This window comes from Cricetulus griseus, chromosome 2, assembly GCF_003668045.3.
Source record: "Cricetulus griseus strain 17A/GY chromosome 2, alternate assembly CriGri-PICRH-1.0, whole genome shotgun sequence".
Lineage (NCBI taxonomy): Eukaryota > Metazoa > Chordata > Mammalia > Rodentia > Cricetidae > Cricetulus > Cricetulus griseus.
In genome coordinates, this window is record NC_048595.1 from 439,121,478 (window position 1) to 439,148,937 (window position 27,460).

Consider the following 27,460-nt stretch of genomic DNA (forward strand, 5'->3'; position numbering starts at 1 on the left):
GACACGGTGGGCAAGGGCTGCGTGGGGTCATTGTTTACCTACCACCAGCCAGAGTCAGTCCCGGCAGCGGAACAGCAGGAGGTGCCACTTTGCTTGTGAATACATGTATTCCTGTGTGTGTGCTGTGCATGTGTACTGTGTTTCTGTGTGTATTGTGCTGTCTTTGTGCTTAGAGCTTCTGTGCTCATGTCTGTGTTTCTGGTGTGCTCATATGTACTGCTCTCTCTCTCTCTCCTCTCTCTCTCTCTCTCTCTCTCTCTCTCTGTGTGTGTGTGTGTGTGTGTGTGTGTGTGTGTGATCATCAGCCCATTAAGCTCAGCTTGCTTGATGTAGCCTAAGAGGTCAAGTTCACAGAGGAAAGGATGTAATGGTGCCCGTGGGTTAAAGAGGTCGGCCTGCAGACAGATGGTGTTCTCAGGAATGGGAGCTGGGCACTCTGCAGTCACTCCAGCAAGTATAACCCCAAGAGGTATCAGAAGACCCCTCACAGCCTTCATCTGGGCTCAGCTCCCAAAATCTGACCTCTGACCTCTGGGACCCTTTTACTTTTGCTCATGCTAGACCAGTGCTATCCTCCTGAGCTACATGCATAGCTTCCCAGGGCCACCAGTAGGCACCATGTGTCAATATCCAAGCCACTAGGAACCCAGAGAAACAAGAGAAAGGAAGTAACTTGCGAATCTCTCAGCATTGAGAATCCCTTGAACAGTCACTATCCCCATACATTGACTGCTTAGGATCCCCTATGTGTTAGCACTGCTGGATTCACACAGGCAGGCAGCTGTGGGCCCTACACAGCTCTCACAAGGTAAACCTGGGCAGAATGATAGTGCATGATGACTGGCCTCCACCAGGGAGGGTGGTGGGGTGCAGGCTGGACCACCTATGCTTCTGGGAAGGATGTGACCACCATGGCTGGGCACAGGCTGACCCAGGTTTTGCAGCCTCACCTTGATCTTGAATTCCATCTTCTTCTGAATGCTAATCATCTGTTCCGTGCGGCTCATCTTCCGGACGCCCTCATTGCATGCCTTCACCACCTGAGACAGGGAGGACGTGTCAGGTCATCCTTCCAGGTGTCCCCAGATACCACTGTGACCACTGTGTCCAGGAGCTGACACTGACTGACCAGCCTAAGGTAGGCTGTAGTTCTTTCTTCACCACAGTCTGGAACAAGTGGGGCACCCTGTGGGGGCATCTGGAGAACAACTTAGGGCCTTGTCCTTGATTAGAAAGCCTTCCAGACCAAGAAGAGGTGGCCTTTCTTCTCAGCTAGACTGGAAAAGGAAAGGCTCCTCCATGTTGGCCTCTCACCCACAGAGCGTTCACCTGCCTCCTTGGAGGGCAACCAGGAATCAATAAGCCAATAATGCTCTATTTCCCTAGACGATGGCTCATGGGTCTAGAGTAGAGGCTGACCTGATGCAGGTGCTTGGTCAGTATTTGTGAATAAGTGAAGAGCTCAAAGAAGTAACTACAAGAATGTTCCTTGCAGTGTTGCTTAGAATGAGAAAACCTGTCATCACATTTAATTGCCCATTTAATAGCAATGATGAAAGCACAGTATATCCGTGTACCCCAGGGCTCTGAAATCATGAACATGCACTCAACTGAGGAGCAAAGGCTGTGCTTTAGACACAATTTCTGTTTGTAAAGAGCATGGTGGCAGAGTGTGTGTGTGTGTATGTGTGTGTGTGTGTGTGTGTGTGTGTGTGTGTGTGTGAGTGTGTGGTGTATATGTATCTATGTGTATATGTTAGGCAAACGTGATAATCACTACACTACGAAAGCCGAATGTATGTGTGTATGTATGTATGTATGTATGTATGTATGTGCACACTGGCATCTGTTCAGGAGTGCTGGCCAAAGTGTGTCGGCAGGGAGTATAGTATGGGTAGCCAGACATCTTTGCTATATTTATTTTGCTTACGTTTACTCTCTGAATTTTCTTGTATCTGATCATCAATTACTTTTATGAATGAGGAAAAATAAAACCTTTAAAAGAAAACTAAGCAAGAGAAACAGTGTCTCTTTCATCAAAAGGAAAAGAGAGACAAGAGCAGGGATGGGCTTAAAATAGGAAACACACCCATCCCCTGGCCAACCTCTGGGACATCCCTCTGGGGCTGGCGGACCTCTCACAGGTCAGAGGTCCACCAGACCCATCCAGGGCACTGCTGCCCAGTAGGGGCTCGAAAGAACTCATATGGATCATTGATCTGAACCAAGTGCCCAAGCATCACTTGAAGGGGACATAAGGCTAGAGAAAGCTGCCGATGCCTACAAACAACCCATCCCTGCCACAGGAGTCCTCTCCAAGAACCAGGGATGGGGTGTTCTCCTGGGCAGAACACTGGGTCAGGGTCTACAACAATATAAGCCGGATCCTGGAGGATGGGTAGGAACAATGGGCTGTGACAGGCATGGGGATTACAACAGGGTTGTTGGTAAAGAGTGCCAGGCAAGAGCCTCCATGCCCACACTGGGCACATGAACAGAGAGAGTGGTGAAGGGGGTAGGCTGGTGTTGAGAGGGCTCTGGTGAAGCCACACTGGGTGTGAGTTTTCTTCCAGCCCCAGGGACTCTTCAGCATTGCAAAAGCCAATCTCAGAATAAATGAGACGACACAGTGACAGAGGGCATCAGCAGGGATAATGGTCTAGAGGGGAAATGCTCCCTGGGACACACAGACGGGAGCCACTACTTACCATTTCTAGCTCTTTGTGGGCATCCAAGGCGGTGCCTTCTCGCTCAGACCTCTCTTCTACTCTCTTCAGTATATTCTGAAGGCAGAGTGAAGCTCCGTCACTCCCATCCCTTCCCACCCCCTTCCACTCCCTCCCTGGCAGCGGCATTATCTCTCAAGCACAGTTTTAACAGATGCAACACACACAACCCTGAACCGAATGGACTGAGGGTACAGGACCCTCAGCCAGGCCAGGAAAGGATGCCTTGGCCCAGGATGATAATGAGCAGTTCAAGCCTCCTAGGACAGGTCCTGAGGGCCTGTAGATACTCTGTGTCAACACAGAGCCACCAGCCACCAGCCCATCAAGAGCAAAGCACAGAGGCAGTTGCTCAGGCAGGCTAAGGGCTAGCTTTGTCCCCAGGTGAGGCATAGTGTTTACACAGGCACCAGCATCCTCCCTCCCTTCCTTCTGGGATGGTCCCTGGAGACCGAGGCATCATGGTCCTGGGGCTTTGTTGCCTTGGGTCTTCTTTTTTACTGTAAATGTCTTTTCTCCAATTCCTCACTTTCCTCCAGTTCCCAGTTACGCTCACATTGCTTCTCTCACCCTCAGGGTAACCCTTTCCTCTGTCCACTCCTACCCTTTTGCTCTCTCTCTGTAGCAGCCACAGTGAGCCCTGACAAACGTCAGCCAGATCAGGTGGGGGTGGAACCCTCCACCCTCCACCCTAGATCTGCTCACCCATACCTCTGCAATCCTTCCCATCATGCTCCTTGAGCTCACTGTTGGCCCTTCTACTAAGACTCTTATTTCCCCGGGACCTTTGAATGTTCAGTTTTCTCTACATAAAACGTTCTTTCTTCTGGACGCTGATGCAGCTGGCTCCTCTAAGCCTAGTCTCTGCTTAAATCTTACCTCTTCCTTGACTCCTCCAATTGGCAGTACCCAGGCACCCTTGACTGGGTTAACTCATCTCTGCTCCTCACAGCTGTGCCTACTTCCTGGTTATGTCTACTGATCTCTCCTGGAATGTAGATGAGCCCTCATTGCTTGGAGCACCATAGGACCCTAATGGGCCCTTGTTTAACAAATGGATTTCCTGAAATACCAGCAGGAGTGAGGGCCTGGGTAGGGGGGGCCTGCAGAGCCCAGGGCACTTGTTGGGGTCATACCTGGACTAGCAGCTTGAGTCTTGTGATCCTCTGGAAGGGCAAGATGAGGAAGGAGGAGAAGGGCAGGCCCTTGCATTTGGGGTCCAGCTCCAGCTGTGCGATCAGCTCCCGGAAAGCCGCCTTCTCCTGTCTGAAGATCCAGACACAGGGGACTGTCTCTGAGCTCAGGCCCTGGAGGTGTGAATAGGAGATGCTCCCCCCCCTCCCCCCCCACAGCCTCCCAGAGGCCAAACCACAGGCACATGCTGAATTCTAGCTTCTTTTTCTCCCTCCCCTTCCTCATTATAAACCGTTCATGTAAACGTCAAATAACAATAGTGGCTCCATATGCCAGGCCATGAAGACTTGGCAAAACATGATTTGTGTGGGAGGGGTAAGAATCACATTGTAGCCAAGGTTATGAATCAGACATACAATTAGATGACTTCACCCGGCAGGAAGCCGTGGCAAGGTAAACCCACGTAGTGATGCAGTGTTGGAAATGGCAGCAGGCTCGAGGCACCTGCCAGGAGAGCCTGGGCTATTTTTGACAGGTGGGCTTGGCCACGTGGCAAAGTGCTTCTGAAGGCCAGAAAGACAACTGCCAGAAAATTACTGCAGAGCAGCAGCAGACATCAGGGCAGCCATATTCTACCTGCTTCTCCTGGGGCTGGGGGGGAGGGGGGGGATCTGCACTCACAGGGCAAAGTGACATGTGACCAGCTGCCTTAGGGATTCTTGGGAACTTCAAGACACCTGTTCTGCTTCTCTTTTGGTCTGAGAAATAGCACTCCAATTCCCCACACTTTCTAAATAGTTACTGGAAAACATCTAAATGCCTGGATACCCAAACTTTAAAATGCCTGCTTTAGCCATGTGGTTTGATAGAAAGAAAAAAAAAAAAACCCACCAAAATCCAGCTGCTATTTGAACAGTGGACATGCAGCGCACAGAAACCTTCCTGGCACACTGTCTACAACAGAGCCCAGAAGCCATGGGGCTTCTGTCAAAAGGACTGCTCTAGAAACTCTCCCTTGGGGCAAGTTTCACAGAACTGTTTTAGCGACTGTCCTAGAAGTGCCACCTTTGACCCCAGAGCTTCTCAACATAGTAACTGCTGCCAAGTGCCAAGCAGAGCTTGCCAGCCGTCTCAGGCAACTTGTGTAGATCTGGTTGTCCTAATGAGGTCCCCAACCCTGTCTTTGTTCTCAGGACAGTCCAGAGACACCTGTGCCTGGGACTGGGACTGCAAACCTGGTCTTGCTTCCCCAGTATAGGTGCCCTTACGAGACAGAGTTTTATTTGTAATTTATATGGGTGGATATCTCAAGGGAAGCCCTTCTCTGTACAAAGCAAGGTCATGACCTGGGAGACTGACTCCCAGGTCACAGGCACCAGCAGCCTTCCTGCCCACCTTCACCTTTGTTACTACCTCACACCCACGTGTCTAATGTTCTGGACCTTGGATTATTCCTGTGGCTACATATTCTCTCTCCTACAAGGCTTTACTAGCTATTCTGGACACAGTTATGGTGGGCTTCGGCTGGATTTTCTGGAGTACAGGTGGATTCGAGGTGGCTTTCTTGACTTCAGGGAACATGCTATATTTGGATGCCATTACCAGCCTGACCAAATTCTGTGACTTAGTGTGCTCTTGGGGAATGCCCAGGCAAGGATGGCTGAGCCCAGGCAGGATCTACTCACAGGAGCTGCTTGTACGTCCTCTCCTGGTAGGTCTGGTTACTGACATAGGTGATATAGACTGAGAAGTGCTCAGCGGCGTAGCGGTACACGATGTCACACACGTCTGAGATAACGATGTTCTCCTCCATGCGGTGTTCCAGCTCCAGCAAAAACCTGCAAGAGGCAGAGTCTGGGCTGAAGGCACCTGGAAAGCAGCGTGCCTGGTTAAACAAACTGGCACACTCACTGACAAGGTGGGTGGGACTCTGCCTGCCAGTGGCACATCCGGGCAGGTGGGAACAGCTGTGCTTTTAGGCAGATAACACCATCAGGAGTATGCAGGGGGGGAGAAGGCACGAGGCTCAGCTTTATCTCTTTCACATGTACTCCCGTGTATCGATGTAACAGAATAGCAGTTAAGATGTGCCTCACATCGGTCCCCTGGGTCCTGGGAAAGGCAGGGATCGGATGAACCTAGACTGACCGCATGTCCATCGCTAGTTAAGTCAGTGACCAACTCACGGGGCCTGTAACATGGTGCCTCTGCTTCTGTGTTCCGTAATTTTTCAAATTAAAATTTGAGTTGATAGATAAAAAGCAAGCTCAGAGATCTCACAGGTTGTGCTGGCCTCACTGAACCATAGTTACCAGATAAGATGGCCACCAGGAGGTTCAGAGTAACAAAGAAAAGGCAGGTATCGGGGGCTGGAGAGATGGCTCAAGGGTTAAGAGCACTGACTGTTCTTCCAGAGGTTCTGAGTTCAATTCCCAGCAACCACATGGTGGCTCACAACCATCTGTAATGTGATCTGGTGCCCTCTTCTGGCACGCACTGTATACATGATAAATAAATAAATCTCTAAAAAAAAAAGAAAAGAAAAAGAAAAGGCAGGTATCAGTGCAAAGGAGATGACGGCGGTCCCATGGACAGCAAGAGCATTTGGGCTTTTACATGCGATACAGGGTGACCCTCCACTGCAGGGGAGGACTGCCTCTGCCACACCCTGCTTAATTTGAACATGGGAAGCTGGCTGCCCAGGTTGCTGGGACTTTGCTAAGTGAGCCTGCACAGGCTCTCATTTCCTCCTTCACCCAGATCCAACCCCAGGAAACGAGTGTCTCACATCCTTTCCTGGACTGCTGATGCCTCATGGGGGAGTGGAGGGAAGCAGCAGTCTTTACTAAATTGGCATTGGCCTGCAGGAGGATTTAGACTTCGGCACCTCAGGGTAAACAGCCACTCTCAGATGACCTTGGCCATTGTCATGAGACCCATACAGACTGCCTGTGGATTTCATGCATAAGATTCAACTCAACATCACTCCAGCCAGTGTGGGAGAGGCCTCCAAATCACAGCACCATAGGGATGCCCAGGGCCCAGAGGCTGCTGGGAAGAGATGCTGGGGGATGGGTGGGTACCACTGGACAATCTGATAGACACATACAATCACACACACACACACACACACACACACACACACACACACACACACACACACACACACGTCAGAGGTCAGTCCTCAGGAGCCATCTGCCTAATTTTTTTTTGAGACAATCTCTCATTAGTCTGGAGCTCACCAGTTAGACTAGACTGACCAGTTGATCAGCCAGACACAGTGATTCTCCTGCCTCCACATGCCCAGCACTGGAGTGACAAGTGTATCCCGCTGCACCTGGCTTTTCATGTGGCTTCGGGGCTCAAACTCAAGTCCTTGTGCTCCCAAGACCAGCACTGTACCCACTGAGCCATCTCTCCCAGTGCCTAGATTTACAACTGTGTCCTATTTCTTATGTAAAATCCAAAGCATTCAAAACACACCCTGCCATGGAGAAGAGACAGAGGAAGGTGGCCTTCCAGGACTCACCGCTCACTGACAGCCATGACATCCAGGACATTGGAAAAGAGAATGTGGGCCTCGGATGGGTGCAGGATCTTCTTCAGGCGCTCATTCTCCATGAAGTGTGACACCAGCAGGTTCAGGCTCTTGTAGTAGGAGGCCTCGGAGGTGACCAGCTCAAACATGGCCTGCGCAGACACAGAGGAGAGCTTGGGGTTGAGCTGAGAGTGCTCTTAGATGTAGAGCTACTGAGGCCTGGAGGCAGAAGCTAGCCCACGCCAGTGCCAAGGACAAAGCCCTCCATTCCCGGGAAGTACACTGTCAGAGCCTACCACCAGGATACCCAGTGACAAACTAAGGACCAATATTATAAAAGAAACACTATGAGACGCTGGTCTTGTGCCAGAGCCAGACGGTGGCAAAGATGACTCTCACCCATGGTTATTGGAGTAAAGACGGGAAGCGCAATCAGTAGGTGGCAGGACCCCGACTGCCCCTCATTCTACAGGAAACAGGCCGAGATCATGAAGGGTGTGATTTGGGGTGACTTTTACACTTTTTTTTTTAAAGTATCTGAAAAGTCCTAAATTAGCTTTTAATATTTCTTTTAGCATCTGGTTTTATAATGTAATCAAGAAAACCATTTTCATTTTGAAAAAGAGAACAAGAAACACAAAATCTACTTCAGCCTTCACGGGCACCTACCAACATCGTTACCAATTTACCAAAGTGATGAACTCAAAACTACCCAGCAGCAGGCCTGGCTAACTTGCCGTTAGTGGTTATAAACAGCCTACCCTGGAACCAGTGGGAGCCATGTCCACTGTCTAATCACTCTCCACTGTCTCTTGACCCAGGGCTGGTCCAGATGCCTGAAGGGACAAGGTGGCAGGATGGATGGCTGACACCTCAAAATCTATGTTTACAGGCCGGAAACTGTGCCCTGAGTGAAACTGGGTCTTGGCAGCTGTGCTTGAATTGAAGGTCTTGAGACCATTCCAGAGTCAGGATGGGTCCTACCCCCAATGCTAGGTGTTTAGTTCTGTTTCTGTTGCTGTGATACAATATCCCGACAAAAGCAACTTTGAGAAAGGTGTAGTCAGCTCACACTGCCAAGTTATAGCCCATCATTTTGAGGAAGTCAAGGCAGGAACTTGAAGCAGCTAGTCACCCCCACAGTCAAGAGAGAGAGAACACATCAGCTCACTCTCTCCTCTTTTATATAGTCCAGGACCCAAGCTCAGGCTATGGTACCATCAACTTTTAGTTTGGATCTTCCTATGTCAACAGATGATAAAACAATCTCCACAGACATACCAACAGGCCAACCTGATCTAGACAATCCAGATGACTCTAGATTGTGTCAGTTGACGAATAAAACTAACCATCATTTTAGACATCTCCGTAAAGAGAAGGAGGGAAGGGGAGACACAGGAACATGGAGGAGGGGGTGGGGGCTAGGGTGCAGCCAGAGACTGGGAGGCGGAGGAAGGTTCCTTCCTTGGAGCTCAGGAGGGAGAACAGTCCAGCTGACATTTCCACTTCAAGTTTCTTAGGTGGGTGGGTGGGTGGGGTGATGGTGGTAAATTCTATCGTTTTATGCCAGCTAGTAAGTAAGAGCCATCCTTAGAAACAAGTACATCAGACTGAGGACAGCAGCAGTGCTCAAGGGTCTGGCAGGGCAAGTTCCAGCTCCAGGAATGATGGAGGGAAGGCGGGAGGGAAGGTGGGAGGGGCTGGTGTTTGTCTCCAGAACACACATGCCAGGGTGGTGGCAGTGAAGGTGGGCAATGGGTTTCCCATGCTGTCTCATTTAATCCTCGGGTCTTCCAGAAGGGATATGCAGACGCTCACGTTTCACCATAAGAACAACAGATGCAAAGCATCGAACAACACCATCAAAGTCCTGTGACTTAATGATGTGAGTGAGAACCCAGATTCAACTGGAGGGTTTTCCATGTCCTGGGCTCTTATCATTCCTGCCAGACTGGGTCCCGGCAGAGCAGGGTTAACTGGGTGTTTCCAGTCACTTCTTCCCTGTGAAGCCATGCCAGCCAGTAAGCCTGGTGAGGCCCTTAGAGACGGGAATGTATCTGTAAGTTGGAGATACCCTGCAGCACCAATAAGAAAGTCCACTGAGACGTCACAGCCACACCGCACCCCAGGTCCTTGGTCTGCACTTGACTCGGGATAGTGCCAATAGGGTTGAGATGCTATGATTGTGTCTGGGAATTCAACTTTGGTTTTTGTAGCAGCCTGTATCCAACTCAGACAAGAAGGCTGTACTGGGCATGACAGTTTCTGGAAGCTTCTCTGCTACAAATGCATTAGTAACTTACCTTCCCACTGTTAAGTTTAATTTCTCAAAAGAATGCTAAAATAACTGAGCAGCCAAGCTCCAAGCCCACCTGACTCCAGACAACCCTATCACAGACTGAGGAATCCACTGTCCCCACAGTTATACGAGAGCATGTCTACCAGATGGCATGGCCCTAAGGAACACTGTCAGAGACACTTGGGACTAGACGTGCAAGTGCCCTGCCTCACCCTGCTGATGACAGCTTTGGTCCCAATGACTATGTGGACCAGGGTTTAGGGACAGTTGGGACTGACTATGCTGTGGTTGACACCCAGCAGGCCTTGTCCTGAGTCACAGCTGATGCGAGCTGAGCCCATTCACTCACCACTCCCCCCTCTTATCCATTGATAGGCGGTTAGTCATCTGTGAATTTCCCTTAGCCAGGATGTTTATCTTTATTTAGCATGTCATATTATTTGCCAAATCAGTGTAGCTGTCTTTTCCTTATCACTCTTGCTTTGACTCTCAGCCACTCCAGCCTTTTCATGGAGACATGAGGCATCCGGGGATGTGGATCCGTGGTAGAGGTTTTGCCCACCATTGGAAGGCCCTAAGTTTGATCCCCAGTACAAACAAAACCCAAAACAAAACCTTAAAAGAAATAAGAGGGACCCAGGCCCTATGTGTTTCCCACTTAGGCATCCATTCAGCCATCTGTGCCACACACTTACTGGCACTTGCTGCATCTGGTATAGCACCAGGATCTAGTGGGGATTACACCAAGGATGCAGCTACACCCAGGAGAGGAGAGAATGGCAGACTGAGCGACATCTCTCAGGCAACATCAGGTAGTGAGGTATGCCAGAGTGTGTGTTTAAAGAGTGTATATAGGCCAGGAGGTGGTGACCTTTAATCCCAGCACTTGTGAGGCAGAGGCAGGTCAGCCTGGTCTACAGAGGGAGTTCCAGGACAGCCAGGGCTACACAGAGAAACCCTGTCTTGAACAGCCACACACACACACACACACACACACACACACACACACACACCTCCAGGCTCACATGTTGAAAGCTTGGTCCTCAATTGCTATTTTGGGAGATGGTGGAAACTTCAGGATATGGGGCTTAGCCGGAGGAAGTAGGTCACGGGGGTGGTATTCCTTGTCCTAGCCTCTTCCTGTATCTCCCTGCTTTCTGTCTAGTATGAAGTGAGGCGCTTTGCTTCAACACACACACTTCCTGCCATCGTAATCAGCATTCCCTCTAGTCCACAGCAATGGCGCCAGCTGACTATGGGCAAGACCCTCTGGAACAGAGTCAAAATAAATCCCTGCTCCTCCTTTTTTGAGACAGGGCCTCTCTATGTAGCACTGGCTGTCCTGGAACTTGCTATGTAGACCAGGCTGGCCTCAAACTTAGAGATCCACCTGCCTCTGCCTCCCAAGTGCTGGGATTAAAGGTGTGCAACACTGTGATGGATTCTTTATTTCTTCTCAGCTAGCCCATCACATTGAAGAAAAAGTGACTGTGTGTGTGTGTGTGTGTGTGTGTGTGTGTGTGTGTGTGTGTGTGTGTGCTTGTTCATGCACACATAAGAGTGTTTGTGTGAAAGTGTGTATGAGTAGTTGAGAGTATGAGTATGTGACTGTGGAGACTATAAAACTTCTTTTTAGCAGCTTTGCTACAGTTCATGAATTAGCAGCACCATAGCTTCCCTCCCTGGTAGCTGCTTTGTGAGCCTGGCTGCTAGAAGCTGTCCTCAGAGAACACCCAATTAGACTGACCCAAATTTTATGAATCACAGCTTGGTCCCCCAGTGGTGCTCTTAGATATCAACTATTCCATTTGTTAGCTGTCCAGAGTCATGAGAATCATAGGACATCCTGCCTGGACTCTTTGTGCAGGCTAAGAGCTGGCTAACACTTGAGTTTCCTGGAAGGCCAGTCTATATGGCTCTGCCATTGGTGATAACTGTGACATGGCTGCTTGCTGTGAGCAGCTGGGCTGACAACAATGCATTAGCCTTGGGTGGTCAGTGATAACTGCGTAACCTTACTAAATGAGAATGGTGGCTTGGGCTCCTTGGGTGGCTATGAGAAGTGAGGTTCAGGAATAAACACAGCCCAGGGCCCAGCCTGCCACAGAGAATCCGACAGACAACCTGGGCATGATGGCTCACCATCTGGGAACTGCCTTACCTAAGGGTAGAAAGGCACTCTGGCCAGATGTCAAGGTGGGTCTGTCCCAGGAGGTGAAGTTGGGTTTGAGTACCAAAGGATGACAAGAAGGCCCCATTCCCAGGGACACCAATGACCACTCAGAGCAACATTGGGCACATAGGATAGGGAGGGGTAGGATGGTGGCAGGGGAAGGCGGTGACTGTCTATGTGTTATGGGCAGTCAGCAAGAGATTCAGCAAGGCCATAAGGTTCCTGCAAAGAGTGAGGGAAGGTGTGCATCTGCTCTGGAGTTCATGTGTGCGCGCATAGCTTTGTCCTCCAGTGAAAGGATACGCTGAGTCAGCACCCCTCAGGACACCTGTGGACATGTTCAGAGCCAACTAACGGATCCAGGACCAGAGGCCAAGCGTGATGGCCGATATCATCAACTTGACAGGATCTAGACTCTCCTAGGGACAAGTCTGTGGCAGGATTTCTAAGGTGAGTTGATTGAAATTGGGAAGAGTCACCCTAACAAGGCTAGTATCACAGTCTGGGTTGGAGTCCCAGACTGAAGGGCGAGAAGCAATGTGAACAGCAGCCTCCATCTTTCTCTGCTGCCTGACTGTGCACACTGTGGCCAGCCTCCTTACTCTCCTGCCATCTTGCCTTCCCCACCATATGAACTATGTATTTTCACACTGTGATTCAAATTAGATTCTTGTTTGTCTGTCTGAGACAGACTCTCTATACAGAGCCCTGGCTGTCCTGGGACTTTCTTTATAGACCAGGGTGGCCTTGAACTCACAGAGATCTGCCTACCTCTGCCTCCCAAGTGTTGGGATTAAAGGTGTGCACCACCACCTCCCGGCTAACTCTTCTTCCGTTGCTTTTATTGGGTGTTTTATCACAGCAATGAGACCCCACTAATGCAATGCAGTTGCAGTCCTGCCTCTGGCCTCCAGACTGGCCGGGTGCTAGCTGAGGTCTACTGGGACTGCCTTGATTAAGCAGTTTCAGAACCAGAGGAGCCCCTGACCATCAGCAGTAGGCTGTGAGGAAGAACTAAAACCCAAATGCCTGGGCACTAGGAGGGAATTTCTCTTGGTTAAAGGGGGGAGACACACTTCCTTTTTTTTAAAAAAAAATATTTGTTTATTAGGTACACATTGCTCTGCCTACGTGTATGTTTGCAGGCCAGAAGAGGGCATCAGATTTCACTACAGATGGTTGTGAGCCACCATGTGGTTGCTGGGAATTGAACTCAGGACCTTTGGAAGAACAGGCAGTGTTCTTAACCACTGAGCCATCTCTCCAGCCCTGGGAGACCCACTTCTAATCTGGATCTTTGAGGTGGGAAGGGACACCTTTAATATGGGCCACACCTTCTGCTGGCAGCTACATGAAGAACAAGGGGGAGCTCATGGACCCCAGATTGATAGTTGGGAAACCAGCACAGGACTGTCCCAGACCCCCTGAAGGAGGAAATCAGTTTGGAGGTCTGGACAATCTATGGGGCCTCCAGTAGTGGATCAGTGTTTACCCCTAGTACACAAATGGACTTTGGCAGTCCACTCCACATAGAGGGATACTCTCAGCCTAGACACACATGGGGGAGGGCCTAGGCCCTGCTCCAAATGACTTTGAAGATGTCCATGGAAGGCCTCACCCTCCATGGGGAGCAGAAAGGGGTTGGGTAGGGGTCTGTGGGGGGCAGAGGAGGAGGGGAGGGAGAGGGACTGAGATTGACATGTAAAAGAAGCTTGTTTCTATCTAATTTAAATAAATAAAAAAGAAAAAAAGAACATGAAAGAAGAAAGCTTGCTCTCTTTTCCTGCTTGCCCCCCTCTCACTGGCAAGTCCATTCTTTCACGGGCATTAGCACCTACTTCTTTGGGATTCTGGCACATTCTGAAGACCAACTGAGACATCTAACTCTATGGACTGGACAAAATACTGCATTCTTGGACCTCCCATTGGTAGATAGCCATTGTTGGGCTAGCTAGACCTGTAAGCTATTCTAATACTCCCCTTTATACATATACATATACATATACATATACATATACATATACATACATACATACATACATACATTCTCTCTCTCTTTCTCTCTCTCTCTCTTTCTCTCAGCTCTGTTTCTCAGGTGAACCCTGACTGATACACTCGTTCTTTCAGACAGGGACTTGCTGCCTCACCATCCTCCATGTCTGCTCCCACTCTCCCACCTGTGAGACCTGCGTATTCCTCTTCGTCAGCAGACTCAAGGGTGAGCCATCTCTCTATAGCTGTCTACCTTAATTGTCATCGTAAAACTCAGACTCTGTATCTCACCCAGATCTGGGTGTCAGGCTGGCTCCTCAAACTCCCTAATCTTTGATGCTGGAATCTCCAGGGTTACCTCGGTGGGACTCAGCACCGAGTCCCTACAGACCGGGGACTGAAGATTGGTATCTTCTGCCTGCCTTTCTACTTCCCTCACATGAAACAAAAGCCCTGCTTCAGCATCCCGAAGGTCCCTTTATATTATCTCAAGGGAGGGTTGTCCTCCCTCAGACAATGGATCATCGCAGGGCCCCCCCACAAGGGAGAACAGCCTGTGTGTCCCCACTGGCCATAGGCTGAGCACATTCCCCATCTTAGTTGGGGCTTCTATTGGTGTGATAAACACCTTGACCAAAACCAGCTTGGGGAGGAAAGGGTTTATTTCACTTCCATTTCCACATCACAGCCCATCATTAAAGGAAGTCAGGGCAGGAACTCAAGCAGGAACACAGAGGCAGAAGATTTCTTATGGTTCTGAGGCTGGAGATTCAAGGTCAACATGGTCCGCCTGGGAAGGGCCAAGGGCATGTCACACGCACCAGAGAGGAGGAGTCTGATTCATTCGGAAGGCAGAATCCCCTCTGTCGATAATGAACCCATTTCCACCAGAGCAACACAGCCCTCCAGGCCTATCCCCCCTTAAATTTGCCTCTCAACACTTTACCTTGGGGATTAAGTTTCTAACCCCTGAATGTAGGGGACACATTGAAGCCCCATCCATGGCTTTGCTGTTAGTGCATTTGCTTATGACTGGAGGAGGGTGCAGGACAGAGAAAGCATGAGCCACAATGTCAGAGGCCATGGGGTATCCTTAAGCTTTGGGTTTCCCTAGGGGCTGTGGGAACCTTACCCATTGACACCGCTGTCCAGACCCACCATCAATCTCTATGTCTTCAGTATACCATCAGCGGATACAGTGGCCTCTGAAGACTGCCAAGGACCAGCCTGAGCTTCAGAGGCCAAACACTTCAGAGACTCTGAGGGCCTGTGGGCACTGTCCTGGGTCAGGGCAGTGGCTTGGGTAAGCAGTTGTGTAGGGACAACTCCACAACCCCTCTCAGCAAGGTGTCACAAGAACAGAGGAGTCCCTCTACCCCTGGGATGCCTGCTTTCTGCTCTGGTCCTCAGAGCAGCCACACAGGGCAGGCAGGGGACAGGGGCACACCTCTCTCTGCCAGACATTCCTTGTCTCTAGGGTGATTCGCCTGCAGAATCAGAGCTTGCAACTGGCACATACCACAGGCTTGAGAGCATACACAAGGGTCTGGAAAGTTGCCTCAATCAAGCAGAACCTCTTGAAGTAAAGTGTTAAGGGGAGTCCAGGCTAATGACTGAGCTCTGTGGCTGACATCTTTTGAGCATGGGACATGCCAACAGAGTTGGACCAAGCAGAGGCACTATTGACAGCTGCCTGGGCCACAGTGCCTGACAGGGAGTGACTATGTGCCTGATAGGGAGGACAATGACTTCCCATGTAGCAGGCGTGCAGGGCAGGAGCTGAGGGTTTGAGGTTTCCTGGTCCATAGCACCAAACCCAACTCTCAACAAGCGTCCTGTGTCACAAAGCCACAGATGAAGTACCTACAAGAAGACCTGGCTAACACAATAGCTTGCAAAAGCTTTCATGCTACAGCAGGGCTATGAAAAGGCCTGACTGTCAGAAATGTGTAGACAAGGTGGAAGAAGAGGCCATTGTTCACCTCACTCACAAGAACAGAGAAGCCAGTAGAAGCATCGAGACAATGTGCCCACAGGGATGAGGAGCTGGGGCACTCACACATGGTTGGAGTAGGGGAGCAAGGGATGCATTGTCCAAAAATTTTAAGATGCTTCACCTGCAACCAGGAATTCCACATAGCAACCACGATGCCCTCAGTACACTTTCTATTTCTTATGAAATAAGGGGTGGCTTTGATATGTAACAAATCCGAGTGCACCTGTTCATCACCAGGGACTGGCTGCACTAAGGGACATCTGCATACTAAGCCCCATAAATCTGGGGGTAGAAGAACAGATAATGGAGAGATATGACAAATAGCTTGCTAAGTGAAGAGAAACGAGGTAAAAATTTATATCTACCATTTATATAGCAATCCTGCTCCCCTCCCTCCTCTCTTTCTTCCACTTTGAACATTTGTCTCAGGGGGACACAGGCTCTTCTGGCACAGGGAAAAGAGAAACTTTGCTTTTTTGTTTTCTTGAGACTTTATTTTTAGCTCATGTGTATGAATGAGTGTTTGCCTGAATGTGTGTCTGTGTACCACATGCGTGCAGTGCTCATGAAGGCCAGAAGAGGACATCAGATGCCCTAGGACTGGAGTTACACGTGGTTGTGAGCCATCACGTGGGTGCTAGGAATTGAACCTGGGTCCTCTGTAAGAGCGGCCACTCTTCTTACCTGCTTAACAGCTTAACATCTTTCTAGCCCAGAGATACTTTTGTCATTTTGGGGCTCTATATAAGGTGCACAAACTGTTAATTTTGCTTCTTTGCTGGAGCCTTTTTGTTTGTTGTTGGATTTTTTTTTTTTTTTTGCTTGCTTTCTTCAGCAAACAGATCAGAAATGTGATGCTTTAGGTGATAGCTACTGGCCACGTTAGAGCAAGGGCCCAAACCTCTTGTCCCTCACCATTTCTTTAGGACTTATTTGCAGTATTGTTTGGGTTTTCTTGATTCAGGAATTTGATAAGATGACTTCATGACTAAGAATACTTGCTTCTCTTACAGAGGGATGGAATTCAGTTTCTAACACCCACATCTGGCAGCTCACTACTGCTTATAACTTTAGGTCTGGGATATCTGATGCCCTCTTTTGTCCTCCAAGGCATTCTCTCTCTCTCTCTCTCTCTCTCTCTCTCTCTCTCTCTCTCTCATACACACACACACACACACACACACACACACACACACACACACACACCCCACATAATTAAATAACAAACAAGTCTTCAAAAAATCCAAAATGATTCAATTTGGGTTGGGAAATAACCTAGTGATCATAATTTAAGTGTTTGTTTGTAGCACTAGGGATCCAACCCAATGCCTCTCATGTCCAAGGCAAGTGCTTTATCACTGAGCTACACATAGCCAATAATTTAAGTTTTTGTTACAAGTCCGCCATATAACAACATGAAGTACTTTCTTTCTAAAACAGTTTCACTGATTGTGGGGGTGTTGGTAGAAATGTCTGAGGTGTGAAAAGAGGCTGAAACAATAAATAACAAGTCTTATTTCAGTGCCTCAACAGACTCAGACTGTGGCTGACTATAGGGTCCCCTCCCATCTCCTTCCCCAGAAGGACGAGGCCCATTCCTGTCTGGGCACGCTGGGCCTTGCTGCCAAACTCATCACCAGCCTTCAGGCCACTCCCCCTGTGTGCCTGAGTGCCTCTTTTCCCCTGGAGATGCTGCAAACACCACTACCTGTTCATGCTCCCAGTTCTATCTTTCCTGCCCCTAGATCCCAGAAGCCCCTCTGCAGACACAGGGTCCTGAACAGAGTCGGTTCACAGGCCACCACAGCCAAAGCAACAGCGGTTCCAGGCACCTCGGCTCCTTTATTTTTCTCCATGCCAGGTGGCAGGCATGCATTGTCAAGCAGGCTGAGGTTTTGCTGGGTGGAGACCGAAAGCCCCACCCTCCCTGTCCATTCCTTCTCCCTGGCATGTGTCTCCTTTCATCCCTTCCTGCCCCCTCCCTGCCTGTTGAGACGCCCTACACATGTTTTCTTTTGAAGCTCAAGAACAGTTTTGTTTGAGTTACAGGAAAACCCCTAGAGCAATAACTGTACGTCTCCAAAGGTACTGGGAGAAGAAAGATGGAGAGAAAGGGGGGCGGGCACACCACACCATTTCAGTTATGTGAGCATGAGGCTTGTCAGACAGTAGACAAGAAGTTACATGGTGGGGAGGGGGCGTTAAAGAATGAGTGAGAAAGCCCAGAGCACCGGAAGAGGTATATGGAGCCTGAGCATCTGAAAGAAAGGCAGAGAAGCAAAGGCAGTTATGTCTTCTGAGTCCGGGCTCAGAACCACAGGCAGACCGACCCAGCTGACCCTCATAGCAGCTTAGAGCCACCGTCTCCTGGCACTTTTGTACACACCTTCCTCCTGGCCTCTTAATTTGAATCAGTTCTAATTATATTTTTTTCAAACTGTCCTGCTTTTAAGTAGTGACTCAAAAACCAAGGGCTTCCAAGCAATCAAGCAAATAAAATTCAATGGAGAAATCCTCTCATGGTAGCTCTTGCTTCCCACCTGCAGCCTCTACTTAAGTGAAGGGAAGCAGACATAAAATGTTTAAAATCAATCTGTAAAGCTGGGCTCTAAACACTCGGAGCAGGACATGTGGGGGGGGAGAGAGAGAGAGAGAGAGAGAGAGAGAGAGAGAGAGAGAGAGAGAGAGAGAGAGAGAGATTGAGATTTGCTGCTGAATATAGCCAGTGTACATTAGCTTGGCCTCATTAATTTGTAGATATAACATTCTGATCCATGGGAAATTGCAAGAATATATAAAAGAAGCATTTTCCTTTTTAATTACGTTTTACTAATTTGTGTGTGGGTTTGTGTATGTTGCACATGTGTGAAGCGGTCAGAGGATAACTTTCTCAAGTTGGTCCTCTCCTTCCACCACACTGATCTGGGATGGAACTCAGTTTGTCAGGCTTGGTAGCAAGCACCTTGACCCACTGAGCCATCTTGGTTGTTCATCTTCTATGCATGTGATGGCCTACTCTTTGGAAAACATTGCATGTTGTGAATATTCACCTACTAAATGCCCCCTCCGTCTCTGAGGACAGGACCCCCAGGGGCTTGCACATACTATACAAGTGCTCTACTACTGAATAGCACCCTGGTTGTGTAAAACACATCTTCAACTCTCTGTAGATCAATTTTACTGAACCATTTCTTCATCATTGAGCATTTAGGCTTCTCCCCTCGTTATGGGCTAGGCACCCTAATAAATACATACTTGAGCACATGCCTGGTTATTTTACAATATAGAGTTCCAGACCGAGGAAGACTGGGGACCATGCACATCTATTCTTTCCTGGGCGTGGTCCAGGTATTGCCATGTCTTTATTGACTGTGTTGGTGGTGTTCATGGAAGTGCTCTCCCAAACTAAGTATAGAAAACAGTGGGACCTGGGGATGTAGCTTAGGTGGCATAGGGCTTGCCTGGCATTCATGAAGTCCTGGGTTTAACCCCCAGCATTCTGTAAAAGGCCCAGGGTGGTACAAGCCTGTAAGCCCAGCATTTAAGAAGTAGAGGCAGAAGGAAAATAAATTCAAGGTTGTAAATGCCAAAGTGATGCCACTTTGGTTTGAATTTTTTTTTTTTTGATTATCAGTGAATTTGACTTTCACTTCTTTCATTTACTTCGTGGCCATTTGTAGTTCTTTAAAAAAATGTGTGTGCATGTTTGTGTCTGTGTGTGCAGGTACCCACAGAGGCCAGACACACTGGATGCCCCTGGAGCTGGAGTTACAGACAGTTGTAAGCCAGCTGATATGAATGCTGAGAGCCAAACTGAGGTCCTCGGCAAGGGGAATGCACACTTGTAACCACCGAGCCATCTCTCCAGGCCCTGGACTTCTATGTGAACAGCCATGGCCATTTTTCTCTGAGTGGCTCATCTTATTATTTTGCTGGAGCTCCATAGCTGACTGGAATCTGGGTTCACCAACGTGAACTTAGGACTTCATTAAGCTGGCCTGTCAGAGGGCTTCCAGGAATCTACTTGTCTCTGCCTCCTCTCTCCCCTTTGCTGGTCTTGTGGCCATACCACCATGCCTGGCCTTTTACATAGGTTCTGGGGACCCGAAGTCAGGTTCTTACACTCGACAAATAAGTATGCTACTCAGAGAATCATCCCTCTGGTGCTCCACCATCATTTGATGGTAGAGCATGGGAGTGCTCCCCAAATGCAGCTCAGGCACCATGAGATCACAGGACCCCCACCAAGTCAGTGAAATAGACTGAAATGATAACGCTAGCCCAGGTTCATTATGTACTCATGGCTGGCCTTGAACTGGAGATTCTCTTGCCTCAGACTCCTGAATGCTGGGGTTACAGATTTACAGATGTGCACTGCCACATCTGGTTCCATTTGAAGTTTTCACAGAATTTACATTTTATTTTCTTATTTCACTGTAATAGAAATAGACCCATGTAGTGAGGTGCTGTGACTTGTACAGTTTCAATAGATATTAACAATAAATATAAGCTTTCTTTTGAAATTAAAGTTTATTTGATTTTATATGTATGGGTGTTTTGATTGCATGTGTGTCTGTGCACTAAGTGTACACCTGATACTGGGGACACCAGAAGATTGTGTTGGATCCCCTGGAATTGGGGTTACCAATGGCTGTGCATTGTCGTGCAGGTGCTAAGAATTGAACTCAGGTCCCTGGAATGGGAAGCCAATGCTCTTAACTATTGAGCCATTTTTGGTGGTATTTGTGGTCCTTGGAAATAACCATTTCTCTTTAGAGCAGAAATAGGAGCTTCAGCCTGGGCAGACAACTCGGTTGGTAAAGGTCCTTGTTGTATAAGCCCGATGACCTGAGTTTGATCCCTGGACCTTTACAGAGGTGGAAGGAAAGAACTGATGCTACAGAGTTGTCCTTTGACCTCCATGTGACTCAGTGGCACACACCCCCACACGCATACTGAGCATGTATAGAGATAGACTGTATTGTTGTATGCTTGCACATACAACAATAATAAATTTGAAACTATATATTTTAAAAAAGATATATGAGTCTCCAGCAATCCTCCTGCCTTAGCCTCTTGGTTGCTGGGGTTACAAGTACAAGCTACTACACTGGCTCTCACGATTTTGAAATAGGTGGCTTACATTTGCTTGCATTGCACTGTCTTTGGAGTATGATGAGCGTTTTACCCAGACTACCCTATGGTTCTTTTTCAGGATCCCATGTTCCTACTGTATCTCTCTCCTACAGTATAGCATGGTGTGTGGAAACCTACTGGATCCTAGGGCCCAATTCATCATGGCTCCACCTGCTGAAACACACACACCTCTTTTCCTCCTCGGACATCCCCCAGACAACTAGGAAGGAACACATAAGCAGGCTGGGAGATTTCCTAAGGAAAGGAAGACAGGGATTTCATGAAGGAAGACAGCTATAGCAGAGGGAGAAGCCCAGGACTATGAAGGGGCACCTGCTTGATCTTGATCTTGGAAGTTTCTCACGATCTGTGCAGAGCAATGGCAGGAGCCAGGAGAACTTGTGTCCTGCTAAAGGTCACATGATGCTGGCTCTCGGTTCAGGAGGTGCTGGGGTTGCAGAGAAGGTGCCCTCACGTGTGGGTGATGCTTTTCTCTTGGGAATAAGGAAACTCCTGGGGGTTCTGCACCTCTTTCTTTCTTTGTACATGCCCGATTGCCTTTGGCTTCCCACTGTGAGCTGAAGAAGTATGGGGCCCCCAGTAGATGTAGCTCCCTCATTTGACCCCCTAGCTTCCAGAAGGGCAAGCTGAACATATGTCTTTTCTTTACAAATGACCCAGTGTCTGTACTAGTATGGCAACAGGAAGTAGAATCAGATACTGGCATTTTACAGATAAGCCAGTGTCACACTGCCAAGAAGCAGTATTGTGAAGAATCAAAACCTAGGCAGGTGGGTGCCAGCACAGGTGTGAGTAACCATTCTATCACTTCCCCTCTGCTATATTGTGGGGAAAACATTAAAAATGACAAGAGAATTAATACCCAGAATATATTAAAAACCACTATTCAATCAAGAACATCAATATAGAAGCCCAACGGGAAAGGGGGCAGTGAGGCTGGGTTACACACAGTTCAGTTTGCAGAATTTTTGTCTAGCACGTGTCCTGGGTTCCATCCTCAGTACCGGCTAAACATGGCATGATGGCACATGCCTGAAATCCCAGTACTCGGGGATAGAGGCAGGAGGCTCAGAAGTTCAAGGCTGGGGCTGGAGAGATGGCTCAGCAGTTAAGAGCACATAACAGTTCCTGCAGAGGATGTGGGTTTGGGTCCCAGAACCTGAATGGCAGCTCACAATCACCCATAACTACAGTTCCATGGGATATGACCACCTTATCTGACATCTGAGGACACCAGGCACACCTGAGGTACACAGACATACACACAAGCAAAACATGCACGTAAAATGAATACTTAAAAATAAACAAATAAGATGAAAATATTATTTTTAAAAGTTCAAGGCCATTCTCTGATACCTAATGAGTTTGAGGCCAGCCTGGGCTACATCAAACCCAGAAGAAAGAAGAAGAAAAAAAGAAAGAAAGAAAGAAGGAACAAGAAAAAAAAGAGAGAAAAGAAAAAAGAAAAGGAAAGAAAGAAAAGAGGGTGAAAATAAGCTACCTAAACAAGACACACTCTTCATTCAATGGACCACAGAGCATGTGTGGAGGTTTGGGACTGGAACTAGAGATATGGGTGGTCACTGCCTTTTCTACGGTTGGTAACAAGGTGAAACTCCAGTGTCTTTACGCCAACACTTGGAATCAGCAGTTTCTGATTTCAGATTTTCATTTTTGGGTTTGAGATTATTTGCATAAAATAACGAGCAATGTTGGAAGTGAGGCCTGATTTAACTATGTTTATAAGCATTTTATTCACACAGCTTAAAAAGTAATTTCAATTGAATTAATGTGTGTGTGCGTGTGTGTGTGTGTGTGTGTGTGTGTGTGTGTGTGTGTGTGTGTGTGTGTGTCTGCGGAGGATAGAGAGTGTGCTGATGCCCTGGAGCTGGAGTTACAAATGATTATGAGGGGATCAGCATGGGTGCTGGGAGCCAAACTCCAGTTCTATAGGAGAGCATCGCGTACTCTTAACCACCGAGCAATCTCTCCAGTTCCCTAAAACTGGAGATATTTATGAAGATACATAAAATATCTTCAATGGTTTACATGTGAATGGTTTGCTGGTGTAGACTGGGGATGTTCAGCCCATATTGCCTTTTGAATGCTCTGTTTTGGGATCTCTTTCACTGATGTGAGGTGCCCATGGTCTTGCAAGAGTAAAAGAATAAACCACACACATGACTGAGTTCTCTTGAGCCCACACTGCCTGATGCCACCTTGTACTGTGTCCACAGAGCACCCTGGCCTGCCAGTGAGCACTGTTGTCCCCTCTGGTCACTTGTGTTCCTCCATCCTTATTCCAGCCACTTCTTAACTTCGATGCAGTTGTGTCCTTTTAATACTAAAGAGCAAGCGGGTGTGGATGCTTCGGGGAGCGGTTGTTTGAGACAGGGTTTCATGTGCAGCCTGGAAGTCTGCCTTCTACCTGGGAAGGGATCACTGGCCTGTGCCCTCATGCCCAGCTGAGCAGGGGTTGTCCTAGAAACTCAGCTGAAAGCTGAGAGGGGCCCAGTGAAGGCATTGGTATTATCTGCTTTTGAAAAAAATAATGTGTGTTGGTGGGCTACTTATGGAATTTCAAAACTTTTAGAAATAAGTGGCACCTTTATCCACCTAAAGAGCCTGCGACAGTGTTCTAGGTCTGATAATATGGCGGCTTCATTTTCTAACTCACTAGAGAATTCCCTAGTGTCCATTTGCCTTCATAACTGGGGTGTGTGTAAGCGTGACCACTGTATTTATACTATTTTTTTGTTTCTGTTTTAGTTTTGGGGGCAGGTTCTTGTGTAGCCCAGGTTGACCTTTAACTGCCTATGTGTGTGAGGTTGACTCTGAACTCACAGTCTTCCTACCTCTGGCCAAGGTGTACTGGAATTACAGGCATGTGCCGCAAGCCCTGCCCCGCTTTTTTGTCTCCTTCCTATGTGATATATAAAGGTCATGCTCCTCTGTGTTTAGCTCCATTTATGCTGGAAAAGGTTTATGCTGTTCCAAAGTTTTAAATATGTGAATTGATCTCTAAGTTTCACTTAATGACAACCACCACCACCCAAATAAGGTCTTGATGTGGCCCCATGCTAGGAAGGATGTCAAAGTTTAAATGTATTTCTACTTGGTTCTGCCAGACAGGACATACACATGAAACCTAGGTGATCCTTCAAAAATGCTTCCTTCCCCGTAGCAGATCCTGAATTGAACTGGGTGACACAGGTGGGAGCTAGGCTCTGTTTTGGTCATTAGCCCTTTTGTCATTGAGACATGATGCTTACATGTACAAAGTTCATACTCAAGAACCTCACAAGCAAGTTACAAAAAAGATCGATAGCTGCCCCCCCAGCCCCGCCCCATTGGCCATCTCCCCAGGAACCACCCCTTCTCCCATTGATCATCCTCTCCTCTTTACCATACTTTCCTGGTTCTTGCAAGATTGAGATCATTGCTCAACAAAAACAAACACTCTGTTACATGTTGTTACACGTTTCTGTTACTGATAATTTCCCATTGATTACTTCTCACTGCTAGCAACCAACCATTGTGGCACTCACTGGCTGCCTCTACCTCTTTGACCTCAGGGAGAGTGTCCAGGACCATCCACAAAGAGTCTCCTGGACCCTCACACATCCTGAATCCACATGGTCCCTAAATGTGAGAAGATGCATGACTGACTGTCACCTGCAGAGGACTGGAGTCATTTCACAGACACCAGTTCTGTACCAGCTAGGGCTTCAATGTCACCGTAACAGAAAGACAGTCACCTATCTAACAAAAACTGTTGATGCTTCTAACACTCAGCGTGAGCACTGAGCCAGAGCAGAAAGTGGCCAGGTGGTTTGTGACTTGTGAAATGTTTCTTTTGCTATCTGTGTTACACAGAAACGGTCAGTCCTGAACTGCTCTAGCTCTCCAGCTGGGAACCTCAGCTCTGCAGAGGAATCCCCAGACTCCCTGTACCTCCTGCCACCCCCTCCGGGGACATGCATTACCTCCTGCAGCTTGACCTCCTCAGGCTGGAGGATGTCCAGCACACCGCTGCTCTGAATCTCAGGGAGGTCTTGCCAGAGGTTGAACCTGGAGTGGGGATTGCTGAGCAGGCAGATCTGAGGCAGAGCTCTCCTCTCAGGTGGACTGGCCAGCTCCTCCTCTTCCTCTTCTTCTTCCTCTGGGGTGTCTTCCCCAGCCTGGGACCCATCGGAGTTGCTTTGTATTTCTGCATCCTGTTGCCTCCGGGTTTCGATTTCTTGGAGAGTAGATTTGTCTCTGTATTCTTGATACAGGAGCCCTGAAATCAAAGAGTCACAACAAAGACAAGGACAGGATGTCAGGGGAAGGACCCTTTGAAGCCCCATGGGCACACATAGAAAGCCAGCAAGCCCTAGGCCTCAGCAGCAAGCTCCAGCCCTGCAGAGGAGACCACCCATGGCCTTCATTGTTGGGAAGATCTGCATGTGTAAGTTTCTTCCAACAAGTCAAGAAATCCCTGAGTAGATTCAAAATTGCCTTTCCCACGCACACTGGGAAAAACATGAATACAGACCTTGATGTGTTAATAGGCATGCATGCAAAATTGATGGAAAAGTCCCAATTATGTTTCAATCTCCCACCAGGGTCCTTTCCCCAGCTTTATAGGTTTCAATATTAAAACATAAGTCTCTGCGTCCCCGGACCGGGAGTGGTTGTGGTTGTGAGTTTTCATGTTGAATCAATGTCTGAGCCCAAAGGAAGCTGTTGTCTCTGCCATTCACACTTGAGGGTGTATTCCCTGACCAATCACATTTAAAAGCAAGTGTGACCCAAATCTCAGCGGGGAGACTAGGGGTGCTTATGGATGATCAGTGTAAACTCAGCACCTCACAGGAAAGAAACAAGACAAGCATTTGGGATAGTCTGGCTGCAGAACTGAGTGACAGCCCCTCCACACAGGCTGGCAGGGACAGGGGTATGGGATACTGCTGCCAAGGGGGCAGTAGAAGGGTGTTCACCCCGAAAGTCTTGTAGGTCATGCTATAGAGTTAGAACTCTGCTAAGGGTCCGTGCAGACCCCAGATAGACATGCTGATGTGTCTGTGTGCATGGCAGAGAGGATAGGGCCCATGGCATTTCCTAGGACTGGAAGGACAAGAGCATCAATTAAATGGGGGCAGGGCAGAGCCAAGACCCTAACTCATGGCATCGTTAGGAGGTAGAAGACAAGCCCTGTCAGCTAGCTGGCACTGGATCGTGAACAATATTCAGGTAACCAGTTTGGCAAGAGGTCTGATGGCTCCGTTGGTGAAGGCAGGGAGCAGAGGGCTGGGGTGACAGAGAGATGCAAGTTGGGGTACAGGGGGCCCCATTTAGACAGCTGGATATATTGACATGGAGTTTGAGGCCCTGGAAAAGGTACTTTCCTCAGGCAAGATCCAGTAAGGTTAAGGGGGAGCCTTGCAAAGTCCTTGCTGTGGAGGCAGCATGGATGTGAGCCACCATTCCTTCTGCATGTGGCTCGGAATTCATTTAAACAGTAGAAAGAGGAAAAAGAAAAATAGATCACCGTGGAAATCCTGACAGCGGAGGGATAAATTGCATTCACTGGCAGGGGCGAATCTGGCACAAATCAATTCTGCAAATTAAATTATTTGCTTCCGACACTTGGTGACTCTGTGACTCTGCATTATGAGGCCTTTACAGCAAGGCAGGACAGCCCTGATTTCAGAGGATTAAGATCCTGGGTTTTCTCGGTTCTCCTATTTGTAGCATTCAACATGGAGTTCACTGGCTAATGAGTGTCAAAGTCCATGCTAAACTCCACCTAAGTTATGCTCACCAAGGATGGTCTAATGTCCCCTCAGAAACCAGTTCCACATACACACATGCGTGCTCGTTTCTGAACGTTGGGGTGCACATGTATGTGATTGTACATGTATGCATTCTTGTAGAGGGAATGCATCATTCTTCAGGTGCTGGACACCTTGGGGTTTTTTTTTTCTTTCTTTCTTTTGAGACAGATTTCTTATTGGCCTGGGGCTCACTAAGTAAGTTAGGCTAGCTGGCCAGTGAACTCCGGGGATACTTACTCTCCATCTGCCTCCTCAGCACTAGGATTACAAACATATGATGGCATGTCTGATTTCAGTGGGCTCTGGGGGTTGAACCCAAGTCCTCATACTTGTATGGCCAGCATTTTAGTACCTCCTTAGCCCTCCACACTAATTATCTATCACACAGAGATTCTTACTGTGTGTGCTGGGGCTTCCTCCAGATGACTTAGCAGAGTGGGTACTTAGTCATGGCTGAACACCTTTTAAAATCACTATTTCTAAGCTTCCTGAAAGCATCTAACTTAGCATGTTTTAAAGGCTCAAAGACACACCTTATGCCACAGCCAGCAAACCTCGGGCACCACTTCTTCGTGGTGCATGTGCTGGCAGGAGACAAAAATACCAGTGCTGTGGGTAGCCGTGTT

At 48.3% G+C, this 27,460-nt stretch overlaps 1 protein-coding gene across 2 annotated transcripts in view; it reads right to left on the minus strand.

Moving 5' to 3' along the window:
* The window catches only part of Ngef (neuronal guanine nucleotide exchange factor), a 36,864-nt gene that overhangs the window by 4,764 nt on the left and 4,640 nt on the right, over positions 1-27,460 (minus strand). For both annotated transcript variants that reach the window (XM_027397477.2, XM_035441103.1), the window contains exons 3-8: positions 25,002-25,297; positions 7,390-7,550; positions 5,546-5,698; positions 3,863-3,992; positions 2,709-2,783; positions 951-1,040 (exon numbers count right to left, since the gene is read on the minus strand). In XM_027397477.2, the coding sequence (XP_027253278.1) occupies positions 951-1,040; positions 2,709-2,783; positions 3,863-3,992; positions 5,546-5,698; positions 7,390-7,550; positions 25,002-25,297 (905 nt within the window). The remainder of the gene's footprint in view (positions 1-950; positions 1,041-2,708; positions 2,784-3,862; positions 3,993-5,545; positions 5,699-7,389; positions 7,551-25,001; positions 25,298-27,460) is intronic.